Source organism: Siphateles boraxobius, unplaced genomic scaffold, assembly GCF_051911475.1.
Source record: "Siphateles boraxobius isolate OS27281-9 unplaced genomic scaffold, OSU_SipBor_1 12, whole genome shotgun sequence".
In the NCBI taxonomy this organism is placed as follows: Eukaryota; Metazoa; Chordata; class Actinopteri; order Cypriniformes; family Leuciscidae; genus Siphateles; species Siphateles boraxobius.
Window position 1 is genome coordinate 22,561,676 of NW_027508722.1, and position 21,469 is coordinate 22,583,144.

Here is a 21,469-nt window from a genome sequence, read left to right on the forward strand (position 1 = left end):
CCAAACCAAAACTTCTGTCTATAAAGCAACTAAACGAATCTGAAGGCCAACAACAAAGCGAGACAACAACAGACAACAGCAACAAACAATGCTTCCACATGAAGGACAGTTGCACGAGCAAAATAAAAATACACAGCTAATTCAGTTATCCTACTTTTAAGCCATATATACTATAAACAATAAGTAAAGCAGCATTGATATATTAAGTATAAGTTTAAAATCTGATGACCTGAAGGTTCAAAAGTAACTATTGCCATTTTACCATACCGCATAACACCAGGTTGCTCCTGTTCAATTTTCCCTGTCAAACGTGCACCAAAAGTCACTTCGGATGACAGCTTCTGCTAAATAACAACCTTCTAACTACAGGACCAAAAACATAACTCCAAATAGTTGAGTGGTGGTAATATTTGCCCAAAACTCACAATTTGATAGTTTTGTGCCTTGGCGTGACATTGCAGGACACGGCGTTGGATGGCTGCGAAGGAAGACTGCGGGACGCTTACAAAAACTGAAAGCTTACAAAAATGACTCACATAGCAATACATCATGTGGGATGAGGAAGAAACAGACAGCAAGAAACAAAAAAAAAAACGAGGCAACAAAATGCAGAGAAAAAAGTGAGGAGTGGGAAAAAAGGGTGTTAGGATAGGAGGGGAAAGGGAGGGAGGTGGTATGTGCAGTAAGGGATCATCTCTGTCTTTGCTGTCCACAAGGAGGGTAGCGTATGTTGCGGGCAGCAGCAGGAGAAGTAGCACAGGAGGGACACAGCACGCACCCCAGGACAAAGCAGACAGGGAGTTTTACCACTCTCAGGTAAAACTATAACTACTTCTGCACAGTTATAAAAGTATGCTAACAGTTTGTTTAGTTATTTCATTGTGAGTTTTGCATTTTCTCTCTATATACTCTTTTTCCAGCTTTCTTACCTGCCGCTTTCCTGACTGTCCTCTGGAGGGATGTCAATGACAGAGAGAGGTTCACAGATGGTGAGACCCCCACCAATGCTGACAGGAGATGCATCACCCCCCTCTGAGACTGGTTTGGGGTCTGACCGATTGTTATTGACACCTATACGAGGAAAGAGACATAATTTCTGCACATGAAACACTAGGGGGACATTCAATAATATTAACGTCCATTTTTTTTTACCTTTTCGTTAACTAAAACTATTCACATTTTTAACATGTTTGATTTGTTAAAAGCTGAAAAAATATAAAATAAAAATATTAAGACGAAAATCTTAAACTAAACGAAAATTAGAAATGTGGCCTTGCGTGGAAATAAACAAACTAAAACAAAAGAAAAATGAAACCTAAATAGTAATATAAAAAAATTATAAAACACATAAAAGCACATGCCAAAATGACCAAAAAATGTACTTGCATATAAAATTAGTGCTGTCAAACGATTAAAAACGTAACTAGATTATGTCTGTTTCTAGATTTTTCTGTGATTAATCGCGATCAAACACAATTAAAAACACTTGTTTTTTATAAGTTTTTTATATATTTTATAATGTAACAATTTCACAGTTAATCTCCAAATTAAATGAAACAAAATAAAGACAGTATATTTTAAATACGTTAAATGACATCTTTTTATGAATGAAGGCAAGTATCACTGATACTAATACAGCTACTGACGTCTCAATGAAAATGATTTTAAACATTAATTTTAGCCATTCAACATTACAGTGTAATTGAATGAAAGCTGTCAATTTATTTCTAACATTTATAAATAACACATAAAATATAACAACCTCACATAAACGCATAATAAATGTCATATTTACCTGTTGCCCTTCGTACCTGTCTAACAGGTAGGAAATATACAGAAATTAAAATAAAGTTATCAAACAGTCTGCACTGCATTAATTATAAATTAAATATAGATTAATCCTTATTAAAGCTACAAATGTTTTTTAGTCAAGAGCAGTGAGTCATTTTCTATGTTATCCTTTGTTCTTTGATTAACATTAATGACAGACAGCTTTAGTGGCTGTTGAATTTAGTTCAAGCGCAAAGGAGAACTTGATTCTGGCGCGCACAATACTGGTGCGTTTCTTTCTGTGCGTGTGTGTCTGTGTGTGTCACATAGACAGGATGTTCAGAAACAGTGCGTTCTCTCTTGACTTGTCACGCTTGCATGGTTTAAAAGCATTTGCATGAATAAAAACGCGATCATATAATGTAACATATAATCCTGCAAAGGATCGCAGAAAAAAAACGGATGCTGCATTAATTGCGTTAAATATTAACGTTAAAATAAAATAAGCGGTAAACTGGGAAAAATGAAATTGCATGCGTTAACGTTGACAGCACTAACTAAAATATAAAAATTAAAAATAAAATGAATATACTATAATAGTAATTTTAATTATAATATACAATGCAGGAGAATTCAAAAAAACACTTCTTTATTAATTCAAAAAGGAACATACAGGAGATCGCCGGAGCAAACTAACACACAACCACATAAAAACAAGGACACTGGATACCGGACAATGAAACAAAGGAAACTGAGGGCTTAAATACACAGGGGAACAGTAAATCAAAGTAAAACAGAATAGGTGCAGGAACACAGGCAAAACAGGAACAGGGAAAACAGAACCAAGACACACATAGAACTACAAGTTACAAAACTATAATAGTATATAAATATTTATAAACTAACACTGAATTGCACAGACTAATTTCCTTTATTTGTACATTTTGATTACTTCTGCCAGCATCTAATGCTCACTAAATGTTTAGAAAATAATCAACATATAAGAATGTTCATGTATCAATCGCTTATTTATTGCCAGTGTTTGAACAGCTTGTAAATGTAACTTTCCCCAATGTCCTAGGTTGTCTATAAAGCCTGTGGACCGATTTTTATGTTAAGGACTCTTTGCCGAGAAAGTTAAAAGGATGTGGCGTTTACACGTGCTCCCTAGAGCAATGACACATGAATTGAATGCTTGCAATGTTCAGAATAGTGCCGAAAGAGCTATTCTGTACTGTAATGTCAATGTGTCGTGCAAAGAAAACGGATTATTCAAACTATAGTCTCACATAGCCAGATCTGTATAGTCTATCCACCTTCTTCCTAACAAACCTACTGTGTTTTAGATTATGGGGGGCATTTCTGGTTTGAGGAAGTTCCACTAAAGACTTTAGATTCCACTCAAATAGACTGAAACAAATCATTTCAAATAATAAGGATGCGCTACAAATAATCCTTACCCATCAGTTTCACTAAATCTGAATGAGTTGGATAATGTCCTTCGTTTTCTATTTTCACGTCAGGAGAATAACCTAACACTTGGTATTTTAATGTGACATGGTATAACAATAATATCTACGGCAAGAGCTCTTTTCAGTCACTGCATTCTTTTCCACCTGTTTGTTCCCACTGAATTCTGCTGTAACAGTATGAAAAAAGACAACATTTTACTATATTATACATCCCATGAATGATTTACTGGAATGCACTAAGAATCTCTTGTTTTTGTCCCCAAATCCTCGCATCTCTTTCCAGGCTTGTTTTCACACAAGCTTTAAAATGTAATTGTCTCTCTTTTTTTACTTCTAATCCCCATTAGCAGTGTTTACTGAAATGTTTCTAAAGCAGTTAAATACAATATTTGTTATTTCTCAAAAGGACGGAAATCACTTTGAAATAATATCACCAATTATTGGTTATCAGTTTGTTCCAATGTATGCTAGGTTTGATATTTAACATGTCTGTAATATTGCTGGGGAAATCCTTTTGGAATTATTGATAGTTTTTTGTAGCAATTTGTTAATGCTTTTATACTTTTAAATGTCCTTTTAATGTTCAATGGTTGAAGGGTGAGCAGAATAAAATCATCTTATTGTAGCGAAGCTTTCCTTGATTGTTTAACAGAAGTTAATCCCATAATCGTGCAAAGCGTCATGGGGCGTAGGAAAAATGTGGATAGGTGAATATGTTCTTCATAGTCAAACTATCATAACAGTGCAATTTTAATAACCTCATCTGTTGACATGATGCAAACGCAGAGCTAGTGCAAACATATCCACATCACTATGATCAGATGCTTTCTTAACTGCTACTTTCTCACAGAAAGCACACAGAAAATATTTAATTATTCATCTAAACAGGCTGTCAGCAGCATGGATGGCTTTGGGATGTTTTTTTAACAGTATATCACTGCAAAGGTATTTCCAACTTTTCTTTTTTCTAAGAGAAGAATGAGAAAGAAAAAATAAATAAATAAATAAATTATAAATACATACTCGAGTATATGGGCCATGAATCACGTTCAGTCATTTGTACATCACAATGTGCATGAGTGCCAGCACAAGCAAAAAGTTGCTCCCTGCACTTCACTTAACGACCACCGGTGTCACAAAACACTTAAACTTACATTTTGAATTCTACATATTACAATTAAAATCTTCAGCAAATGTCAAAACAAAAACAATTTTTTATACTGTAAATTATATCACTTATAAATTTGAATGTAGCATTTAAAATGTTTTTAGTTTGTGTTTTATTTTTTGTTTATTTAGACAAAATAGTATAGAATATGAAAATAATTAAAGGTAGGGTAGGCAATTTGTTTTATAAACATTTTATGATACACTGGTTGAAACTCTCTTCACATCATGATAGCAATAAATAATAGAAGTGGTCTAAATATTAAAACATGTACATATATCTTCTGTGGAAGTCTCAGGACCAAAAAAAATTGTCCAATCATTCGGTCCGAATGCAATGATACTAGGGCTGGGTACCGACCGAATTGCCTCGATACTACCGAGTATCGAAACATGTCTTGTTTTTCGGTACCAAGTTTCGGTACATAAGTGGTTAATAAACATGCAGCATGATTGGCTGTGGCGGAAAAACACTAGTTTACGCGGTGAGGCTCGTCACACGTGAGGCTGTAGTGTGTGTGTGTGTGTGTCTGTGTGTGTGTAAGCGTCCCAACCCAGAAAGATAGAAAATATGTGGAAATAATCAAAAGTGTACCTACCTATGCCAGAAGCACGCAATGCAATATTTTCGACAAGATAATTGCTGCCAAGACTGGCAACACGGTAAATCTGATAAGGCACTTAAAACGCACAGATTATTTGAGAGTAAAAAGTTTATCCGTCTTCGACTTCAAGAACTGGAGCGCGTCACAAATGAACCGAAACTCAGCGTATAGGATACTTGCCTCGCAGGCATGAGAAATAGTCCTATATACGAAACGAAACCATTTTAAATAAATTGTTTGATTACCTAATCCATAGGCGCGCGCGCGTTCACTAACGTTACTGCAGGAATGACGAGTCAGCATCGCCATAATCATCTTTGCAGCCAACACACTCAGTAAACACTTGTTCATTAATAAACAATTAAAATATCTCCTTGCTATTGTTTCCCGACACATCCATGATCATTAGGCTACTTTTGCCATTGCTTTGCGGCAAGCTTATATATATATGCCACACTCCAGTAGCCTATATTTAATTCAATTCACATTTATTTGTATAGCATTTTTCAAAATACATATCGTTTCAAAGCAGCTTTACAGAAAATGCATGTGTCTAAATTACAATTTAGAGTGATCTGTTATCAGAGGTGACTGTGTGTACTGCATTTCAATTAATTTTCATTCAGTTTCAATGTTAAACAATGCATTAAGTTAAGGCAGAAACAATGAGCTCATTGAAGTAAAGAATACATGTCGTTAAATTATTAGGAAACATAGAAAACTTTAGCATTGGTGCTTTTTTACAGACTCAAAATATGAATATAAAAGAGTCAACAAACTGAAAAAATAAAATTTAGGTAATGTTATATTGTTAAAACTTTCATAAAATTGGTATCGAAAAAAGTAGCCTATCGTCCAGGAACCGGTATCGAAGGCAAGGAATCGGTATCGGTATTGGTATCGAAAAATTTGTTACGATACCCAGCCCTAAATGATACAATGTCCTACCTGCCTGTCAACATATGTATTTCCATACCTCCGAACATCCTGTTCACGCAGACATCACACGTCATCAGTGCCCTCTGTAAGGCTATACAGAGTAGTATGCAGTCATTGAGTACGTGCAGCAGCTGACTTTTACAGTCCCTCCTGAACCAAAACAACGAGCTTATGCTGCGTTCACACCATGTAGTAACCGTTATTACGAGATTGAAACCTGTGACATTCTACTCGGAGCTGTTTACATCCTCGGACTCGGATTTATGTGTGTCTGTCAACACTATCAACACTGAAATTAATTAATGTAATGTTATGTGCTTTGAGACATGAGGTTATTTAACAACGTCTCTCGTGACGCTTTGCAGAATCTGTTGTGTGCGTTCATGTGTTTTGAAGGAGGCGTGGCTTTGGAGACGCTCTGAAGGGAAGGTGGGATCTCATGCTTCAAAACTAACTTTCATTTGCTAGCCTCTTCGCAATTGCCAAGCCTATCTTTAACAGCTTGCCTGTATCAGCCACACTTTTAATACCTGTGCATCCCTGAATAAGTATGGTGGCAGCATAGATTTGTATGAATTGTTTTCATATACCTTTATATTCCCAGATGACTCAAACATACCATGTTTGTTGATTTCCCAGATGTCCAATGTGGATAAATCAAAAACATGCATGAGACATTTTCTGATCCTCACCTGTGTCACTTTGAGAGTCGGGGCTGGGAGTCACACTGACACTGATGGTAGACTCTTCACTGCTCTCCGAGCCATGGGTGCTACCTGACCCTGCCACACCAGCTTTTCGCCCCGGAGTGGTGTTGCCATCACTTATGGACGGTCGATGAGGTGGGACAGCTGGTTTGATTGGCTTTACTAGACCAAGAGAAATGAGAGCAGCACATTAATCATGTGCGATTATAAACTATTATTAAAAATGGACATGATTGTTGTGTGGTTCTAACAAGAAAACATGAAAACTAGATGAAGGGGAAGGGGGCAATCTGGAGTTTGATCAAACAGTGTTAGTCATTCATTAGGAAAAGCGGTTTCCAGGGTCTGCCAAGCCCAAAGATCCCCAAAAGAGTAGGAAAGATACCAAAAGGCGAAACCAAACACAGACAAACATCACACATGAAAACAGTGCAAAGTATAATCTATTGATGAATACGTCACCCTTAGTATATTGTAATGGTAGGATCATTGTAAGCAAGCATTAAAGTGCCCCTATTATGCTTTTCCGAACATTGCCTTTCATGTAGTCAGTGTGTAATATAGCTGTCTGAATGTAAACGGTCTTCAAAGTCGAAAGTGCACGATAAATAAAGTTAATGTCTCCCAAAAGAAAGAATTGACTCTGAACCGCCTAAACGAGTCGTCAGAAATTCCAGTCTCACTTCCGTGACCTGCATATGTAACGTGGTGACACATTTGCATAATGCCCGTCTGTGGACTTCATTGGCTGCCCACGAACAACGCCTACTTTGACTCGCCCTCATAACACTGTAGCTGGATCGTGTTGTGTAGATTTTGAGAAGACACTGTTTTCTGCTCTGCAAAAGCAAGTTCTCTTTGTAAACACTTCCAAAGGATGAGGATGTAAAGAGTCAGTGGTTGAAATTACCACAGCGATATAACATCAGTATAACCTTTTGACAATTGCTTCTCAAATCTCTGTGAGGTCTAAATGAGATTTACAAAATGCTTATTCATTAAAGATGGGACAGTACCCTCTTTATTAGGACCAAATTGCTCCTTAGAATCACAAACTGCAAGTATGATTGATTAACTAGTTATTTTATAGATGTTTCATCATTTGACTCACGTTTGGATTGATATGGTAAAATCGACCCCATCTTTACTGTCCTCACAGTGTGAAAATCGCTGAGCTTTGGAAAGCCTACGTAGAAATTCAATTATGGTAATGGACATTTCGTTTCAGACACACGCTGTAAGCAGTAGACCAATTACAACAGACTGTGCCATCTGGCCAATCAGAGCAGAGTAGGCTCGTGGAAAGGAGGGTTTTAGAGAGACTGAATCTTTGGATGAGTCGTTTGAGAATCATTGAAAAATGTGGTGATGTGCAATGTATATTCAGTGGCGGATTAAGACTCATTGGTGCCCCTGGGCACTGACTCCTAGAGGGCAGTTGAACAAAGCATGCGGCAAATTATTTTATAAAAAAAAAAACTAAAACTAAATCTAGACAATTGAAAAATTAAATGCAAACATGCATCTCTATAGCTACATTTTTTGTGAGGTTTTGAACTGAAAATACATTTTAAAAACTCTTTTACACTCTGCCTCTTTCTGCAACTTTTTTACAAAGTACAACGTGGATTCACACATATGACGCGTCGTGAGGCAGTTTCATGTCGATTGAAAGGAAACAGTGTAGCACACTGCCAGATTCTGTATTGTGCGTTTCCACTAAACTAGCGGGGAGTAGAGTGAGCGTTTTCAGTTCATATTGAAGTTAGCTTCACGCTCATGCGCGAGTTTAAAGCTCAAATTCCAGTGGAATTAATTGAAAACACTTGCTCTGCTCCATGCCAATGGACACGCTAGTGTGCGGTCACACGCAGTAGGTCTAGTGTGAATCTGGCAGTAGATTGCGCGTCCACAAAAAACAAAAACAAAAACGTATAAAATAATAAACATTCATCAAGCCATTCAGCGAATTTAGAACGTTTTGATGAAACGGTAGGCCTAGACTAGAAATAAGTTTGAGAATGAATTTCTTGTTTTAAAAGAGAAACAAATATTTGCGTGGTGCCGCCCTGGACGTGGTGCCCCTGGGCACTTGCCAAAGTGCCCATATGGTTAATTTGTCTATGTGTATATTATAAGGGAAAAAAAGTATTTTTTGACCTTTGATGCCTGTTTTTGAAGACCTCAAAAACAAAATTAGAAACCTTTAAAATAGCATAATAGGGCCACAAAGTCATCTCAACCAGAAAATCATATCAGATTTGCTACATGGATGGATAAAGAAACGGAAACTACAGACAAACCCATGTGTTTGAAGTGGAACATGCAAACATGCATTAGACCATAGAACAGACCATAATACCTTCAAAGTCCAATCTAGTTTGCTTACCATCATCTGCAAGAGGAAAACATAGCAACACAAACAAGTTCCTTTAAATTTTACATCAATCTTTGATATTGCAGGTATTTTAATGAATAAATGCAGAATGTTTTTTTGCAGAATGTTTCTCATACTATAAACTACAGAAGTGTCTTGTTTTTGTGAACATTGATATCAATTATCTTAGCAGGTGTCTAAGATTAAACGAGTAATTAGTGTAAATGGCAGAATGGAAATCGATGTGCGCAGTGAAATAATGCAGGTTTGGTCAATGAGAGTGTGATGTCAGTAGGGCGTGTGTTCAAAGGGAAGGGGAATAAAGGGATTCTGTGTAGTACATACGGGAGAATGTAGATAGTTTCCCTAGGTTTCTGGTGGGTTTGCTCGTTCCCCATGGCTGTTCAACACAAACAGAAACAATACAATTAGACAAGATAATACAAATACAGTCGATACAGTTAAAAACATAGGAATTTATATTATTTTAATGAACTATTGAGTATGTTATCTAACCTTCAACACAGAAGGGACAGAGGGTCGCCATCCTGACTTAGTCTTCTTGTTGTCAAGTGCTCTCGTCTTGACGCCAAGGTGCTTCATATAGAAGGCCACTGCTCCAAATATGGAGTTACTGAAGGAAGAAAAAAGTTTGTAAGTTCTTTTTAAATAGGAATGTAAGCTCCACATTATAGACTTAGTAACTACTAGCTAGTTTGTAACTAACTCTGTACTTTATTCCCTTGCACCATTTGTTTGTAAGGCAGAATGTAGCTAGTAGGTCGTAAGCCCTCCGTAAAGTAATGCTTAGTCGCATAATATGATGTTTACTTTCAATGATCCAACAGCAGCCTTCAAATAAGTGAGCAGAAGTTGTGATTAAATGCTGTGAATTTCAGTTTATCCTTCATTCTAACTTCTTTTGCCTCAAGCATTTAGCGGTAAAAATATGTTACCATTAAATACGATACTTAATAATGAATACCATAAGTGTTTTTATATGTAAATAACATTCAGAAACTGTATTTGAAACGAAATGAATAAGGATATATTAATAAGTACCGATACAAAAAAACATTAAAAAAAAGACATTTATGGATTATGACTGATTTTATTTGACATACACAACACCGACCAATGGGACAGATGCACACAGCGACGCGCTGTAGGACGGGTTTGTGTTGATGAGCCGCTAACAAAGTAATCTATTCACATAATGTTCTCTTTCTTAAAATGTAAGCGAGTGTAAATGTCAGCATTATCGTATATGTCTAAAGAATTGAAGTCTGTCAGGTAAAACATGAGCTTATTTATGCAGTTTAATCTGTCTGCCATTTTATTCTAACAATTACTCCTGATCGAAGGCTTCTTAAAATATTTAGTTTATAAGTAGAGTTACGCTTCAACTAAGTTTAATAATGCAATGGAAAATATTTAGTAGTGCGTAAGTTGTAACTTGGTGCAAAAAAAACACCCCACCCCCCAAAAAACAGTCATGACAACTTATGGTTTTAGTCACCCTTTATGTTTCAGCAAAATGTTGGTTTTCTAAAAAAACTCAAACCATCTCAGACGTTTTTTCCTATGATGGCAAAACTGAGTTTTCAGCAGCCATTACTCCAGTTTCGAGATTCACACATGATCCTTCAGAAAACAATCAAATATGCTGATTTGCTGCTAAACAAATCATTTCTTCTTATCATCGATGTTGAAATCAGTTGTGTCGCTTAATATTTCTGTACACATGTGCATGTCCATTGTCACAAGCACACATGGATTAAGTCAAATCTGTGCATGACTAAATTGATCAATGACATGACCAACAGATGCTCTTACGGACAAACTATGCGCTATCTAACTTCAACCTTTTTTTTATTTTTTTATTTTTATAAATGCATCAATTTCATTTTTTTAAAATAAATTCAAACCAACCAATCTAACTAAACTGCTAGAAATGACTGGTATTTTCATGAAAACATTCCCTTAAAACAATTTGGAAAAAAGTTGGAAAAAATAGGGATAACCTCAACAGAAAAGTGAATATATACTTTTACAACCACATAAAAGTGACTATGTAATATTTATAGTTAGAAAATGACAAAACTACAAACCAGTCAATGCATTAACCACATAGGAACATGCAAATGACTACTGCGGAAAAAAAGAAGAAAGACAACTCACCCTTTGTCCTTGTCGGCAACAATTGAAGGGCTGCAAAAAGCGAAACAGAAATAATAAGAGGGATATCAAAGGAAAAATGCAGCACAACGCTGGTCAAAAGAACTCACCGTTTAAAGTTAAGAAACATTTTTTCTTCCTCGATCTCGACTGGATTTTAACTCTGTTTTAGGACGGTGGAATCTGAAGTGTTCACACTTTCCCTGACCCAAAATGACAGTAACTGTTGTATTGTTTGTAGAAAATAAACTAATGAACATATTCTGTCACTTGCAAATGAAATAAAAAGAAAATTAAAATAAAAAAAAGGATGTAAAAAAATAGTGCTGCATCAAAAATTGCAATCCAGGCAAATTTTGATAGACAAAATTATGCAAAAATAAAGTTCAGTGAAACAATCTCTTGCAAAACTAGATGTCTAGAAGTCTGAGCTACACTATCTTCACAAACTGCAAGCATTCCTTTGGCACTCTCCTAAGGCACTGAAACTGTCCTCCAGAAAAGTCCACAAGCAATCTAAGAGCCCCATCCACGGAACTTACTATTTAACCGTGTTTTTGTCTGATGCAACAAGCATGCAAGAACATGGAAATCAGATCCTCGTGTTTTCCTATGATAATACAAAAGGAGGAGTGAGATAAGGAATCCCCAGCGTCTGGCCAATCAAAAACCTTGATCCGCCTCTCAGATTAAAAGTGCAGCCAATAAGAGCATCTGTAAGTGAGGTCATTACTGTTATACTGACGGAGGAGAATGAATGAGAGATCAAAAAAAAACTGTGCAAGAGGAAGCAGACAGTGTTTGAGAGAACAGAGGACGATTGTGTGAGTGAATATGAAGACTGAATAGCCATATTGAGACTAGACATTAAAATAATCAGTGTGAAGTCTCTGAGGACACAATGTGTCTCTAATAATGCCAATGAATGAGTAAGAGACATTGTTTTACATGCATTTTTTCCAGTGCAGCCTTTACAACATCACTTTACCCTGGTGGATTTGGAATATATTAACTATTCTGTTTCACTGCAAACCGGCTTTTGTCCATTTCAGTGTTTCCGTCCCTCTGCCGGCCTCAAACTTGACCCCTGTCTCATCCCTCTTTCTATATTTCTCTCTGGCAGAGAGCCAGAATGCAGAGACTTCCTGCCAGCGTGGCACTTCTGACACCATCATCTCTCTGCCACTTCCTCCCTGTTTGCTACAGTCTCTTTTCTTTCTTTTTTTCTTTTTTTGGGGCAGAATCAGTTACATGTACAGTAAAATGGTGCATATTTTTAATAGAAAAAAGGGTGTGACTGGGCAGAGCATTCATACCACATTGCCAGATTCACAATAGCTGAGCAGTAAAATAATTTTTATTTTTACCAGAGTTGATTGGAATCTGAATTGAACCTTAGGATATAAAGACTGCAAAATGTAGGCAATATAATGGCAAGAAAATACGTCTTTCTGTCTATCTGCACTCAGAGAGCGACTAGTGTGAATTCATAAACAAATGAGAAATGACTCCTAAAAGTTATTTTAATGAGCCACACAAAAAGATTCACAAATGTTCGCTTTGATTCAATTTGATGAATCCTTAACTGAGCAGTTACTGAATCATTATCCAAGTCTTTATATTCAGACATGCTTGAAACTAAATGAAGCCAGAAGCGTTTTATGTGCTTGAGGTTTGTGCAATGATTTTAACTACAAGACACAATAAAAAGCTAAACTATGAATTAAATCTTATACACTACCACTCAAAAGTTTGGGGTCAGACTGGGGTTTATTCAGCAAGGATGCAGTTTAAGGTGAACTGTTCCTTTAAGCAAAGAAAATTGGGTGCTTTAATTGGCAGGGATCAAAGGGTCAATGAGTGCAGTAGATTCACATTAAAGGGTGAACGTGGGTTTGTAGGAATTATATTTTACACCCTACGAGTAGTGAGGACCCTCAAGCAGGAAGTGAGACAAGAGGAGACTGCTGAGCCTTTCGCCTCTGCTGCACACTCTGCCAATCTGAATTCAGATCATTATTTCTGCACAATATAAGCCAGCAGGGAAAATCTGGCACTCACTGCACACGGTACAGTAAAAGAACCACACAGGTCCCTCTGATGAAAGGTTTATCCTGTGGATCATGTGTACAATGTAGTCCCTAACTACATATATGAAAACAAAAACAATGTACATACATTACCATTTGGAAAATCCAAAATGGAAATCATTTGTAACATTATACCGGTCACTTTCGATCCATTTAAATGTGTCATTGCTGAATAAAAGTGTTAAAGGGGTCCTATTATGCCCTTTTACGAAGTCTTGATTTAGTTTTTGGGGTGTGCTAGTATGCTTCCATGCTTGATTGTTAAAAAAACACATTATTTTTCACATTATTTCAGCACCTCTCTCCCCAGTCTGTCTCGAACGTGCCGTTTAGTTCCGGTATCGATGATTGGTAAGCGGGCCCTGTATGCTGTGATTGGCACCGCTTGTAAGCGCATGTTCGGGAAATGTCACACCCCTTACCATAACTGCGAGTTTCATCTGCTCAAGTGTAAATATTAAGGATGGAGACTATTTCAAAACAATTCAAGCGTGATTCAGACTTAAGAAATTTAACAAGCAAGAGGATAATCCAGAAAGGATTTCATGCACGGACTTTGCAAGCACGGATTTCACAGGATGTTTCAGAGTGGTATGTTTGTTTTTTTGTAATTTTCTTATACATTTTACATATGATGTTATACATTATTTAATCATGATATTTGTCGGAAAACTATGGTAAAACAAACAGTCATCGATCACAAAACCAAGGTTAATATTACTAAGGGGCAGTGAACAGCCTGACAAAAGCGAGAGCTTACAAAAGAATACTATATCAACACTAATGTTGGATAGCAGTCGAGCAGAGGCAAAGGTTTGCCCTTTGTTTACATTGTAGCAACAACATAAAACTTATAATTGGAACTGTTAATGGAAAATGCAACTACAAATAATAAGACATATTTACAAGTTGTGATCCACAAACAAGAGATTGTCTCGAAGTGGGAACTACTCCATTTCAGGAGAAGCTTTTTTGCGTAGCCTGCATTGTGGTTCTGGAAGCTGTTCTCCATAAAATGTGCAGCGCACAGATAAACGTTGGGATTATAATGTTCAGGAGCAGTGTTAAAAATAAATTTAAACCAATCTTAGTTCGTCAGACTAAGGAAGGTCAAACAAATGAGTTGTGGAAAAAACAGCGTCTCTTTGATAAAGCAGCCGCTCAACCAGGCCTCAAACCCCTTTTTTGCGTATTTTGTGGGCAGAGATTATTTAAATTAGTAACATTGTGACTTCACAAAGTCTGGAAAAAACGTGTTGTAGTCCAAACGAGTCGTTCGTTATACAGATATTTTTTATGCTCAAACAGCAACATTACACAATAACAAAAGCACAATATGCCCCCTTTAATTTCTTTCAAAAAAAAACTGACCCTAAACTTTTACATGATAAAATAAATCATTTTAAAAGTAAATTTAGGCATCAAAACATTATAATACAGTATAAAACAATAGGGAAACTGAGCACAATTAAATGTCCAATGTTGACCGATACCAAATACATTTCTTTTAAAAAATCTGTAATATCAGCAGATAAGCAATATGGTACCAATATACTGTGAATTTATTTATGAAGACTAGGAATATAGCGCACAAATCATATAGACTACACTAATTGTTAAGCACTTTTTTGGGGAAAAGAGCAGCCTGATCATTGTGCTAAATGATATCCTTTAGTGTTACACAAAAGACAAAAAAAACATATTGGTTTCACTCAACTTTGACTCAACTGCGAAGAAGAAAGGCCCTAACCCACAACAAAATAACTATTTTAGAGCCGTGAATGAAACTTCAATGGATATGTCAGCTAATTGAACTGCATATGAAGCCCAACAGTGAGTGGAGTGAATTCTGACACGACTATTATAGAATTCACTGCAAGGGGTCAAACAGCCCAGCAGCAAGAAGATCCTGTGCAAAGTGACAATTCAATAGGCATCAGTTAGCAGCCGGTGAGTGAATATCGACAGAGACTTGGGGGTTCTGATCCGCTGTGAATGCAGATTTGACAATAGCTGTATTCTGTCAAAGTGAATCGAGATCGAGAACTGTTTGTGGCAAATTATCCTCTTCCCCACTGCATAGATGGTGTTTGACTCAGCAGGGACACACAAATCCACAGCAGACAGTCCGAAATTAGGATTGGATTATAGGATAGGCACTACAGAGGGCAGCAAAAAGTAAAGGTCTGGCTTTAAATTAGTAAATGTTTCTGAACATATTACTATTAATGGAATAGATAAATGACTAAGAAACTGAGTTCCTGTTTCATTGTATAACAATCTCGCTGAAATCTATGGAGCACAGGGCTCAAACATTCTACACTGGTCACAATTTAAGCACAACTATAAAACCATCTGTTGAATAAAATAAGATTATTATTATTTTTGACAGCTCTTACTTGGCATCAACCATCTTTTCCAACAAGGATTCAGCTACAGCCTTTTCCTTCATCTCCATTGGGATGCGGTCGGTGGGACGATGGGATTCCACGTCACTTAGTTCATGCTCATTGGGAGTCATTCCCATCATCCTTTTCTGCCTAATGAGGGAAACAAACACAAGTATGCTACTGGAGCACCAGAGATAGATGAACACTTGTTATCAGAGCCAGACATTTTTTAGCTTTTTATCTTATAGGTAAATATACTGTGCATCAGGAATGCAAATTACTCAAGGTTCACTTTATTTTCAAATTCACTTACTGGTCACTGACTCACCTAAAGTCTTCCAGCTGCCGGTGTATCTCTAGACTCTGTGTGAACTTCACTTCATTAACATAACGTCTTTGTTGGTCTTCGCTGCAAATTTCTGGACGCACGCGATCTGAAGGAACACAGCGGAGAGACAGAGGGGCGAATGGATTTAATGAAACTAAAGCAATAAAACAATATCAACGTTAAGTGCAGTGAGAGAATAACTTTCATTTTTACTGGTGAAGGCCTTACCCAGTTCAGATGCTAAGGTATTTGGCACAGATACTTTGAGAATCTGTAAGAGAGAAGGAATAAAAAGAGAGAAAATGTTATTTCCAATCCAAATCCAACCGTAAGGATTTGTTATATTGGCTTGGTTGGGTAAGAAATTGCATTATATTAATTATAAAACTTAAACTTGATGCTTTTGTCCTCCAGTGTAGACTGTAATTCAGCACAGCACCACCAGAGGTCACAACAATATAAATAACCAGATTCCACATGTCAACAGCCTTAATGTCAACTCAAAGAATTGTGCAAAGAGATTATATATCAAATATAAAAAAAGACAACTTAAAAATGAAACATGGAAAAAAAACAAGTCATTCATCAGGGGAGGTCATTCCCATGACCCAAACAGGAAGGTAGGGTAGGACAAAAACTAAGATGAGACAGAAAAAAAGAACGTCTCTAAAATAAGGAAAAAACAACACACCAAGAAAAATGTTACATTGGACAGAAGGTATATGCAGACAGACTGGGGGAAAAGGACAAAGACAAAAAATTAAGTCTAAACAAAGATGGATTGGGGGAGAAACATGAGCAGGGAAATGACCTGATATACAGTATCAAAAAGAAAGAACTGGGAATAAAAATTCACTCATACCAATGATGAAATTAAGAAGCACTCCAGTCCAGTCATTTATTTATTTTACTGCAAAATTTAGTTAGACAAAGATTTCAGTCGCTTTAATGCAATACAAGCCGTATTATTATACATATTTAATAGCCTAAAATCGTTTTAAACAGCTTTTTGTGTATCATTTTATAACTTTTAATCAAGCTGTTTTCTGAACTTAAAAGGTAATGGATTTACAAAATAAAAATAAAATAAAAAGATAAATAAAATGACAAGGTTATGTGCCAACTACCATTCTGCATTTTTCTAATTTCATCAGAAATTTCTTTCTGAATCTCTTATTTTTGCTCCACTTGTATTTTTTTTATGTTCCATGTGTAAATTTATGTTAATCTGCCTTTTTCAGAAAACAATGAACAAAAGCCATTTCTCCGCTTTGAAAGACAACAAGCTCAAAATAAGATTGACGAACAGCAGATCATCTGTGTGATAAATAAAATACCCCTTCAAAAATAATCCCCAGGTTTCCTTTAGGGTGTCTAACAAAAACAGAGACAAGAAAACGAGGGTAGACTGAAAATTGTGACAAAACAAAGAGGAAAACTTGTAAAGAGATAAATAAACTTGACAGCTGAATGTCTAGAACTTTTCTTGTTCACATACCGCTCCTTTTTCAAGGAAAGTGTTGTAGAATTCCCCAAAGTGCTTCTTTGTGTCTTTGGCACTGAAGTTCTTGAAGAGGTCAGCATGAAGGTAGCATAGCTAGAACAGGGGAAAAGGGAGAGAGAATGAAGGCGAGAGATAAAAAAAAAAACAAGAATAACAAAACTGACAGACGTAGACACCAAAAAAAGAGGGATAGTGATGTGTGCTATGTTAACCTATACATGGACTTTATTGACTGGATGGAGAGGCAGTTGAGTTTTTTAGAGCAGTGAGAAAAGAGTATCAGGAGGAATGACAGGGACAAATGGGCCAATCTAAAATTAATGAACACAACATAGTACCTGCTGGATTTGAAACCACACATAACTGGTCTAACTCAATAATACATTATAGGTCCACAAAAGGAAAACAATATAGGGTAAGATGTCCACCTTACTCAAACTAATTTAGATTATTCATCTGAACATTAGCATCTGTGAGATGTATCCTATCTGAAGAGTTTTGAGGTTAAATGAAAAGATGGAGGATTTGGATTTGGGAGACGGTACCTGGGGTAGATCACATTGGCTGCATGCCAAACAAAGGAAGAAATACTCATGCTTTAAATCGCATGAAAAGGGCTTTATCTGAATACTAATACATACTGTACATGACACCCTCACCCATCATTCATAGCTGAACAAGAGATAGTGTAAGAAACACATATAGCCTCACATACTAAAATAGGCGCATGCATGCGAACTGACAAAAATAAACTGTCACACATTCTGTAATTTCTTACCACAGGAGCACAGTCAAACTGTAACATGACATGATGAACGAAGACCAGCAGGTGGGTGGGCTTGGACTTCAACAGTTCAATACTGTTAAAGTAACTGCACTGATCATCCACCATCTGAGAAGAAAAGTGATTACATGCATATAAAAAAATTAATTAAAGAACTATTATAGAACTATTATATACTATTAAAGAAGTCTCTTATGCTCACAAAGGCTGCATTTATTTCTTCCAAAATACAGTAAAATTAGTAATACTGTGAAATATTAATACAATTTAAAATAACCGTTTTCTATTTTAATATATTTTAAAATGTCTTTTACTGCGGTGATGACAAAATTTCAGCGTCATTTTTTATCAATTTAATGCATATTCCAAATTTTTTTTTTTACCTCAAATATACTAAAAGAACAACTAGTTCTGAGCTAATGTTTCACTCACAGGTTGCTCATCATTCTCAAAGTCTTCATCCTCTGCTCCAATTATATTCATGGCTGGATTCGAACTCTGAGCACCTGACGGCCCGCGCTATGGATAGAGAAAGATGAGATTTAACAGAAATAATCTTAAAAAACAAAGCAAAAACAGCACAACAAAATCCAAAGGGGCATTAACGTTTGTAGGATTTTTTTTTATTTTTAATATTGGTAGATGAGTTTCATTACAGGACACAAAAATAAAAAGGATGGCCTGATGGCCCGGTTTGAATATAGAAAACTTTTAATAAAGAAGATGAAGTGTTGGTTAGGAAGTAAAAGAATGTATTGTGACCGTCTATACTAATAAAGAACAGTTCCCTCACTCTATAAAAATTACAATAACAAAGCCCTTAACAAATGTTACACACTGCGTGTAACATTATACTGCCATTATGAGATGATTTCTAAATAAAGGAGAAGAATTGAAAATATTAAGTAGCTGCCACAAATATTCTGACTTCAGGCTAAATGAAAAGATTCATGCTGTGAACCGGAGCTCAGGGAGCCAAGGAGAACATTTAAACATGGAGAAGAGTGAATTAATATTCATACTCTACCAACTAAATGAAGCTCATTCTTTCATAAAAGTAACAAGAGGCTAAACTGTGATCATATTTCTATTTCCACCTGTTGATAAGAAACTAAATTGAATCAGAGGAATATTCCATAAACCGGACAAATGCATCTGCCCAATTGCTGTAAATGTAACAGTGTTCTACTGTGAAGGTTGCTAAGAACAAATTTCCTCTGTCGCTGTTGTGCAATAATAATGCAGTGGAAAGAGGCTGAAAATCCCTAAACAAGTCAAACTCCAGCAATTCAACAGACTAATACTGTTAACTTCAGTAGGAACAAAAAAGCAATTGTGATAGTGCAAGCACAAACAGCAAATGTTTTCTTAGTGTAAACATTTTAATTGCAGATAAATTGTGCATGCGTTGCTGTTTACTAAACATTTAAAGGGATAGTTTCCCCCAAAAACGAACATTCTGTCCTCATTTACTCACCCATATGCTGTTCCAAACCTGCATGACCTGTATCAGAAGAAAGTCATACTGGTTTGGAACAATAATGACAGAATGTACATTTTTGGGTGAACTTCCCCTTTAAGCATAGAGAGAGAGGAGAGGGAAACAAAAAAAGCAAATGCTGGATCAACATTTGCTCAAGTCAGAGCAACACCCAGTAGTGCTTTTTTCGTTCCTGAATGAATAAGTGTTTTTGAACAAATCGGTTGAATGAATGATTCAGTGACTCACTCAAAAAGCCGCCACTTGTTGCCCCCTACTGGTGTAGCAATGTAACCTAAAGTAATAATTAATATTGTCAAAAAGTACAGAATTCGGTACCAAGTCGGTACTGAAATTTTAAAAAAATTTGACACTTTGAGCGCTGTTGAGCAGAATTGTAAACACCTCTGATTGCCCATTGTGCTCACACTCTTATCAGATATGTCTGTGATTGGCTACAATGATCAGCACTTCAAAAACATGTTGTAAATATACATCAATCTTTACCGAGCGCTTACAAAAACGACTTGATACCGAAGTCGGTACTTTTGACAACACTAGTAAGATTCACTACAGAGAGGGACACCCTTATTTTTGCTAGACTGTATAGGACTTTACCATTGTACTTCTCGGACACTGTGCTAAACCTCCTCAGAAAGGTCAGACCCCCTTCAGGTTGGTGAGAATATGGAGGAGTATAACTCATTGCACAAGACACTCAGAGAAGAGTCAGCTGTGCCGCCCCACCTACTACAGCACATTCCTGATTTTATTAAGCATCCAGAAACATTTGCGTCTCGGCAGCTGTAATGTCAGATTTAGCAGTGTATGCCTTTGTATTTGAGTGTATTCATTGTCCATAATCTGATGCGAATTAGATCTAATAACACAAATAAAACTCTTTCACTACCCCTTCGATAATATTCTTTTAATGTACAAATGGATTCAATAATCTGAGAACTCAATCATGAGATGCATAGTCCATTGTTTTGGTAATAACGGTGGAAACTGATTATGCCATCTCTGATACAGGCCACTTGTAAAAACATCAAGAACAAATGGAAACAAACCCCATTTGGGGCGTCTTCATAATCCATGCTGTCGTAGTTTGCACCAACACTGGTAATCCGAGGTCCTGCAAAGACAAGACATCATGAAAGGCTAGAACGGCATCCTGTGTCAACAATACAACACAAAGTGGAGCACATACAAACATACTGCCAAGTGCAAAGCAGATTGGGCCATCTGATTCAAGTATCCAGAATGGAGAACAACAGGATCAGGATCAGCCAATAAATCAATAACAGATAAACCAATGTGGAAGAACTAGAACCAGATAAGGTCTATCAATGAGCGGGGTTTTGAATGAAAAACAGTGACTTCATTTCTCAGTGGTCAAAAGATCTATAGTTCAGTTTGTTGTGTTGCCTTCCTTATCATCCGCCTTCAGAATAATAGATACAAGATCTTTACAGCAGGAGAGATTTTAAAAAGAATTTTTCGCTGCTCAGTGTCCTGCCAATGTGTTTGTCTACTCATTCTCCAATGTAAAACAAAGGCTTCTTATGATCTAATCTCAATGAGCATCAATACCGGCATTAGGCTACTGAACTGCATTGAGTTTCGCAGTGAAAGTGCACCAACTTTCAGACCAAAAAAAAACAGATAACAGGGGATG

The 21,469-nt window shown here is 36.5% G+C and overlaps 1 protein-coding gene across 11 annotated transcripts in view; it reads right to left on the reverse strand.

The window, feature by feature from the left end:
• Positions 1–21,469, reverse strand: part of arhgef1 (Rho guanine nucleotide exchange factor (GEF) 1) — a 51,331-nt gene that overhangs the window by 12,757 nt on the left and 17,105 nt on the right. For 3 of the 11 annotated variants that reach the window (XM_077213018.1, XM_077213061.1, XM_077213008.1), the window contains exons 2-14: positions 20,862–20,926; positions 18,744–18,830; positions 18,306–18,419; positions 17,522–17,620; positions 16,252–16,294; positions 16,024–16,129; positions 15,705–15,845; positions 11,219–11,248; positions 9,554–9,671; positions 9,383–9,437; positions 9,023–9,055; positions 6,646–6,822; positions 930–1,071 (exon numbers count right to left, since the gene is read on the reverse strand). In XM_077213018.1, coding sequence (XP_077069133.1) covers positions 930–1,071; positions 6,646–6,822; positions 9,023–9,055; positions 9,383–9,437; positions 9,554–9,671; positions 11,219–11,248; positions 15,705–15,845; positions 16,024–16,129; positions 16,252–16,294; positions 17,522–17,620; positions 18,306–18,419; positions 18,744–18,830; positions 20,862–20,888 — 1,172 coding nt within the window. In that variant the 5' untranslated portion in view covers positions 20,889–20,926. Of the gene's footprint in view, positions 1–929; positions 1,072–6,645; positions 6,823–9,022; positions 9,056–9,382; positions 9,438–9,553; positions 9,672–11,218; positions 11,249–11,325; positions 11,769–15,704; positions 15,846–16,023; positions 16,130–16,251; positions 16,295–17,521; positions 17,621–18,305; positions 18,420–18,743; positions 18,831–20,861; positions 20,927–21,469 lie in introns of those variants that run through there. The other 8 variants (XM_077213071.1, XM_077213036.1, XM_077213026.1 and 5 more) reach the window with 4 other exon arrangements.